The sequence below is a fragment of the Otolemur garnettii genome, unplaced genomic scaffold (genome assembly GCF_000181295.1).
Source record: "Otolemur garnettii isolate 467f Iridium unplaced genomic scaffold, OtoGar3 scaffold00175, whole genome shotgun sequence".
In the NCBI taxonomy this organism is placed as follows: domain Eukaryota; kingdom Metazoa; phylum Chordata; class Mammalia; order Primates; family Galagidae; genus Otolemur; species Otolemur garnettii.
The window spans coordinates 162,291-169,675 of NW_003852570.1; the positions used below are offsets into that span (position 1 = coordinate 162,291).

General features: G+C 40.8%; 1 protein-coding gene across 1 annotated transcript in view; it reads right to left on the reverse strand.

Annotated features, from left to right (window-relative positions):
• The window catches only part of TBX22 (T-box 22), a 9,157-nt gene extending 2,195 nt beyond the window's left edge, over nucleotides 1-6,962 (reverse strand). The window contains 8 exon segments of the mRNA XM_003800458.1: nucleotides 1,256-1,338; nucleotides 1,527-1,529; nucleotides 1,908-1,972; nucleotides 2,326-2,490; nucleotides 3,442-3,616; nucleotides 4,962-5,063; nucleotides 5,954-6,134; nucleotides 6,788-6,962. Of these exon segments, the coding sequence (XP_003800506.1) occupies nucleotides 1,256-1,338; nucleotides 1,527-1,529; nucleotides 1,908-1,972; nucleotides 2,326-2,490; nucleotides 3,442-3,616; nucleotides 4,962-5,063; nucleotides 5,954-6,134; nucleotides 6,788-6,962 (949 nt within the window).
• Nucleotides 6,963-7,385: the final 423 nt, after the last annotated feature.

Genomic DNA, 7,385 nt, shown 5'->3' on the forward strand with positions numbered 1-7,385 from the left:
AAAAAAAAAACAAAATTGATTATTGACTGGACTTGGTGGAGTTTTTTTGTTTTTTCATTGTTTTTGTTTTTCTGAACTATTTTGTGACATATCCTAATCTTTCATCAACAGGGTGTCAAATATCTTTTAAAACAAAGCATTCAAAAGTAATCTTAAAAATTTGTAACCCTTTTCTTTCTAATTTGAGAACATTCTGAGTTCAGAAATAAATTTCTGAATTTAGAAACCTGTGTATTTTAAATTATCCATTAATAATCTTTAGCTTTCTTCTTTATTAGTAAAAATTGTGTTGACTTGGATATTTTAAAAGCATGTTGCCTAGATGCTATTCAATTGATATCACAAAATAAGTATTTATATTTTTCTATGCAGCTCCCTAAACACACCAATATAGTGTAGCCAGTAAAATATTTGCTCAAATTATTAGATTTCATTTCTTCAAATTTCAACTGGTTGTTATGATATCATGTACATTTCGACCTAACTAAAATGATTCACTTGATAATTGTGATCTTGAATTAACTGTTCAAGGACAAGTAACTTTAATAAAGGAAAGAGGGTTAAAAAAAATCCAGATTGCTGGCAAATAAAAATTATTCATTATTAAATATCAGAGTAAATTAAGGTATACATTGTTCTTCAGAAAGCCTATAATATATAATTATTATTTAGTTACATGGCATTATGCGAACAAATACCTTGGAAATATTTTTAAATGCTTATGGCAACTAAATTAATTGGTATGACTTACTATAATTTTCACATTTTTTTGACCTACCAACCAAAAAAAAAAAAAAAGGAAAATTAGAGATACAAGGTGATGCAACTTAATGCAAATCATTTTAACATGTGATGAAAGTTTCTCATAAAAAATAAAATATTTATTTTAATAGATAACATATTTGCAAGTCAGCCACAAATTCACCTCAGTCATATCCTAAAGAATATGAGACAGTGAGATACTGAATAAATCAGATGAGATCTGGAAATTTCAGGATTTAATATAACTCAAAAAGACAGATGTTAATACATTCACTATTACTAAAACTATATTCTCTTCTTTTATGCCAGCTCCTCTCCTTTTTTGCTTCTAACCTTCATATCAAGGTGCATATATACCCATTGCCTATAAACACACATTTTTTTTTTGTTTGGCATGTACTTATCCCTTTGTGTAGTATTTGCTACAATGATTCTAGCTGTTGTTATTTCATTAATATGTAAAAATAAAACTGAAGATTACAAGTTTCCTTACTTTGTGTGTCTGCACCAAAGGTTTTAAAATCCAGAGTGAGGGAAGGCATCCATTGGTAGGTTTCTAAAAGCCCATTCAACATACTCCGGCTGGGTGGTGGGAGGTTAACTGGAAAGATCACCTATATTTCTGTCTAACAAGGGTACAAGTGAACTTTTCTAGAAATAGTATGTAAATGTTTTGACACAATGACTATGCAAATTACATGAAATTTATGTGAACCAGCTTGATGAAAGTGTTTCAAAATGTATGTGAAAACACTACACTGTACCCCCTGTTTGCATTAATGTATAGAGCTATCATTTAATAATAAAAAAAAAGAGATTCAACCTTCAGCAATCCTAGAATGCAATTTCTCAAAATGATTTTCGTAAATTTTTGAGTAATTTTGTTGTATATTTGAAATATTTTTATTTTATAGGTAGACTTTTGAAGAAAATGTAGTCAAACCCAAGTTTCTAAAATAAGCACTATCTTAAAAGTGGGTAGGGGAATGAGTGATAAGAGGCAAGGTTTTAGTGACATATCTGGGTTTCTTTCCAGAAATCATCTGGAAACTTAGAGCTTCTGAGTCTATGAATCACAGTTTTATTATTTTTAATACTTGTCAAAGGACTATATAAATATTACATGTCATTGTTAAGCTGCTTACCTGCTTCTTCCAGGATCTCTAAATCCTTTAGCAAAAGGATTTCTGTCTATTTTCAGTTTGGTAATCTAAGGATTCAAGAGAGAGAGAAAGTCATTGCTATCTTTCAGTAACAACATTTTCACCAATGTTTATAACAACCACTCTGCAATGTTTAACATGACTATTTGAATAAACATCAGCATATTGCTAAGCCATATGTGGAATGGTTAACTTCTTTATCTTATAGCTCCCTTTACTCTGCTCTTCTTTTTCACCCAAGATTTACACAATTCATTATCAAATCTGCCTTGATGACAATACAATAAAACTATGATTTTTTTTTTCAGTTGTGGAAAATACAGTCTATAGAGTATAATTAGCCTCTTCCCAAGGTGCCTTGGGAGCCATTCCCATTTGCCTGAGACCTGGCCACCTTTACCTGCTGGTTTTGGTAAGCTGTTACTGTGGTGAATTCAGTTTCTTTAAAGGAGAACGTTTTAACTCCTTCTGTAGGCAAAGACTGAATCTGAGAGAGGTCAACCCTTCTGTCTTGCTCTATCACATGCACACAGGGTTTGTACTTATGCATGGACTGAAGAATGATCTGGAGGAGAAATGGTCAAATACTGTCATAAAAACCAGCTTCCATGCCCCAACTCTCATTTTCTCTCAAGACGACCCCTAACACAGACAAACACAGATACAAAGGTAAGGCTAACTTGGGAGGCTCAGGTACCCACACACTAAGGCCTCTGTTGTGCCATTTGACCCTCAACAGAGGACCTCAGGGCTAAAGTGTTTTTAGAGAAAGGCATCTCAGAGGCATAAGGCAGCAATTATTTCATTTCCAGATTGGGGTGCTTCTCTGCTTTCAAATATGAGTGACCATTTTGTATAGAAGTTTTGCTAGGATCTGATAGTCTGCCATGGAAAATGGCAGTATCTGCTAAGCCTGGACATGGTAGACAAACTTCTGACATTCCCTATCTCCTAATACCAAGAGCTTCCCTTTCACCTTCTTTGGCTGGGACAGTGCTGGGCTGGGCAATTCAGAAGCAGGGGTGTACCTAGGAAGAGAGTGCAAGATCAAGTTGGCCTGAAAATGCTTTCCATGGGGGCAAATTGTGGAAGAGATTTCTAGGTACTATTTTTGGATTTCCTGTTTGTATCCTCCCACCACAACACCTCACAAAGAAGGTGTCAATCTAACTGTGTGGTCTAGGGAAGGAAATAAGAGACCACAAGGATTGCCTGAAAGCCTGGTGAACCATTCTTTCCTGATCTGCCAGATTATACATTACGGCTTACACAGGCCTCTTTTGGCCCTCAAACTCCCAATGCTTATTGTCCCCTACTGCCAGCACTCTCTCAGATGCCAAACAAAGTTTTTAGGAGCCCTAATTTGACTACTTTACTCACACGTGCAAGAGTTTGAACAGTTCCTAAAAAGCATCACATGCACATCTGGGAAAAGCCACCTTGGCCTCTCCAGGGTGATCAGTGGGCAGGAGCCTTGGCATCTCCCTCCTCAGAAAAAATTATTGCATTCACTTACATGACCTTTGTCATCCATCTCATTGTTGGTGAGTTTCACATGATCAAAGCTGATGATCTGCTGCATCCAGGTCTCTCCCAAGCAGGGTCCGTCTGTGTGGACATAGAATCTGGGAGTGAGGCATGAGTGGTTTGTATTTCCTGCTACCACCCACTATGAACTGTGATACACGTACCTGTAAAGGTGTGTGTTATTGTGTTAGAAGCAGCAGGCCAAAGGAAGTAGCCTGGGAGACAGGCTGCAGGATTTAAGTCCTAAGGTCTTTGCCCATTGTTAGCCTGCTGATCCAAGCAGCAAGTAGCAGAAGATCTAACTTGATTTCCAAAGAGTGTTAAACAGCAGCAAACAAACTTTAAACAAACATATGTCATCAAAGCACAGTGAAATGCCAGAACAAGTGAAATGAGTCTGGCCTATATTTTCTCATAAAAACCACAACAGAAATTGATGTAACCAGTATTACTACATAGAGATACCAGAAAATCCAGTAGTCAAATTAAAGCTTCTAATTTGTTGACTGTGAAGCATGGAGGAAGAAGTAGAATGCTAAAGAGGGTGTATGCCGAGCCCACTGTCCCCAGTCGTTGTAGAGTTCTTTCCACAATAGGCTTCACATCAATCCCTCAGGAACCTCACCTGCTACTGCCTCAGGCTGATTTTGCAGTTTCCAGGCTCATCCTTAGTTGTGCACTGAATTCCTAACCCCTCTGCAACTTCAGAAGCAAACAGCTTGTTCTACTGTTCCTTGGCCATAGCCACAGCAGGCTCATAAGCTGCACCTTCTCCTTGTCCTCAAAACCAGCACAGGATGTGAGGCAAACTCCCTCCTTAGAAGACCAGGCATTCACCACTGGATTGAATACTCAAAATCCACTTGTGGGCAGTTTTCATACCCCATTCTCACTCCCAACCCCCAAGTCCAAGCTCTAGAACAAATGTGCCATTTTTATCTTGCTATAAATCTAGGGCTTAATTAAAAAGAAATAATTTTCCTACCCTCTGGGACACCACCACTGCTTCAGGCCTAGGACTCAAGGCTGAAAATACAGACCTGGGCACAATAACAGGTAGACTAATTTTGGGTAGTAAATCATGCCATCCTTTTGTGCTCCTGCTGCCAAAGCAGCTCAGTCCAGAGCCCACTACATCCTTGAGTTCACATGAAGCCTCTAAAACATCTTCTCAAATTCCTTCAAACTGCTTCCTTTAAGGCCATGGGAACCCACATTCTCCAAAGTTTATACAACCAAGGCCAGAGCAGTGGGTAGGTGAGAGCCTTAGAGTATATTAAAACTCCAACTGGTGCTCACATTCCAAGAGGTGAGGGAGACAGAGAAGGGAGCAAGTTTGCATTTCTTTCATTCTGAACCCCAAATTTAGTGAGAAAATTCAATTCCCAGAGCTCAAGGAGAGCAAATTTCAATCCAACTACCCATGTCAGAGTTTTAAAAATAGTGCACTCAGGCTACAAATCTGATGATCCTAATATCTGACCCCAGCCTGGGACTACTCCCAATTACCTGTAACGTTTGGAATCTACTGGGATCACATCAATGGCTACATAGTACTGTTTCCCTGGGTTCAACCCTTTCACCTTGACCCGAACAGAGGGGAACATCCGCCTGTGAGAAAGACAATAAGGTCTAACAGAAAAGCTTTTCAAGATATTAGGGAGGGGAACATGTGGACAAATGCTGACTACAGAAAAAATTTAAGGAATTCACTGTACACAACAGGTTTAAGGAATGGTATTTGCTACATGAGAAAACATTGTTGGTTGTATACTTGCTTGAACAAGTCCAGGATTTCTGAGTAGAGCAGAATACCCTTACCACGAGGCTTTGTACATGCTTTCCCCTTATCCTATGCATACACAACATAATAAATAGGTACAGAAGAGAAAGTGGGAGAGAAAAATCTGCCTCCCTTTCCCTGTGTTTTCAGTGGTGTTTTCCTTGAGGCAGACTTGGGAAAGGAAGTCTCTCTTTCGTATATACATACATACACACACACACATATAAATATAAATCACCTAGATGTCTGCCATGAAGGGGCTGTGCCATGCCAAAAGGTGGTCATGAGAAAGCCCCATTTCAATGTGGCCAAGAGTAGGGATTGTGGGTAGGGGGGCCTTTGAGCTGGGATATTATTCACTGGTATCTGTGAGGCTTTAACTGAAAGGCCCAACTACAGTCTAAGATGTAGGAGTGGCACCTGGAACCTGCCTGGGAAAGTCTAATTTTTTGTAGTATACTATACTGGTAGGAGTTGGGGGAGTGAGTTCTTGGAGTCTTGGTGTACAGGAAAGGAAGAATGAGCCACTTATATGGGACTAGGTGCCTCAGAGCACAATCAATTGAGGGGCTTTGGCTTTTTAATCTCTGTGAGTGAGTTGAGGAGAAGAGGTGGAGGAGTACTAGGGAACATTACCGGAGACTCCACATCTTATCAGTGGAGTACATTAAATGCCTATTGTGTCTGACCCTTGTAAATAGCTTGGGCAGAACCAAACCTGCCGGCTTTGGTAATGATCATCTCAGTCCCGATGTCATGGAATTTCTTCCACAGTTCGGATCCTTGAAGTTCTGCTTCAATAACCTCTTTCTTGTCCAGATTTTCACTGCTGTTGTCATTGCCACGGACAATGCCACAGCCAGAGAAAATTGTTGGGGGCTCTGTCTTGGTTCGTTTTTCTGTTGGACACAAAGACACCCAGAGCTTGAGAGCGCTTCATAGTTTTCATATCCCCCCTTCTCGCTGGCGCCTATCTTGGAGATGCCATCTGTGTTTCTTTCCCCAGGACCGCAGGGGGAAGATCACCAAGGTCTCCACAACACCCTCTGTGGTCTCTTAATGAAGAGAGAGGTACCCTGGTTGTGCTCCATTGCCTCCATGTTAAGGTTGTTCTACCTTGTTTTTTTTTTTTTTTTCTCTTTTCTTTTCTTTTTTTTCTCATCTTCACTCTCCGAAAGCCATTCCTATATGAGTGTCCTAGGCTGGATCCCATCAGGATCTGGGAACGCTCACTTCCTACCCCTATGTAAAGTGATCCTCTGCCTCTCTGCGTTTCTGGGCTTGGGCGGTGGGTAGGGGGTGGCCAGGGTGATGAGCTTCTCTTCTTCATAAGCATTTAGTTACCCTCCCCTTCACGACAGAGGAAACTCAGAACTCTATTGAGATATGGAGGCTCTGAAACTTCCCCTAAAGTCCCCAATGTGGCAGTCTGTCTGGGTCAGGACTTTTTTAAGGTAAGGGCTAGCCATTTTCCCGCAGCACAGCTAGCCCGGCAGGCAAATGCTGATCCATCCCACCCAGGCAGTGGGCTCCAAGCAGTGGAGGTACTTACCGGGCTGTTTGCTCTTCCTTGGAGTGCCTTTCCTTCTCTCCTCCTCTTCCTCTACGCTCTCTTTCTCCTGTAGTTCAAGCTGTGCTTCCTCTCTTGGTTCTTGTAGTTTTCTTTTGCTGGATCTCCCCACCAAGGCAGCGACAGAAAAGGCGTGTGCCCGAGAGCTCAGAGCCATGCCTGGAACGGAGGAGGGAAATGTGTGTGGCAACGTTTCAGCCTGAGCGTGGTTACCGAGGGAGGAGGAAGGGAGGGAGGGTGCAGAGGGTATATGAGAGAGGGAAAGCTGCGCGGGGGTGGGGAGGAGGCGGAGAGCTACACACAAATCCAGAAATCGAGATCTGCATTCAAAGAAAAAAATATCAGTATGTCTCTCTGTGTATGCGCTTGTAATTTTTATAGACACATTTTTTTTCTTTGAACAAACAAAATGAAAGAAGAGGAAAACCGGAGTCTAAGTCCTCCAGAGTCTAGAATTTAGTCCCCTTTCCTTTTGTGGTCTCCTCCCTCCCAGTGGTAATGGGCAGACCATCAGTTCTCCAATCCCACATTCCAGGACGGCAGGCTGGCAATCTCTGGCATTTTCAGAGAACAGACCTAC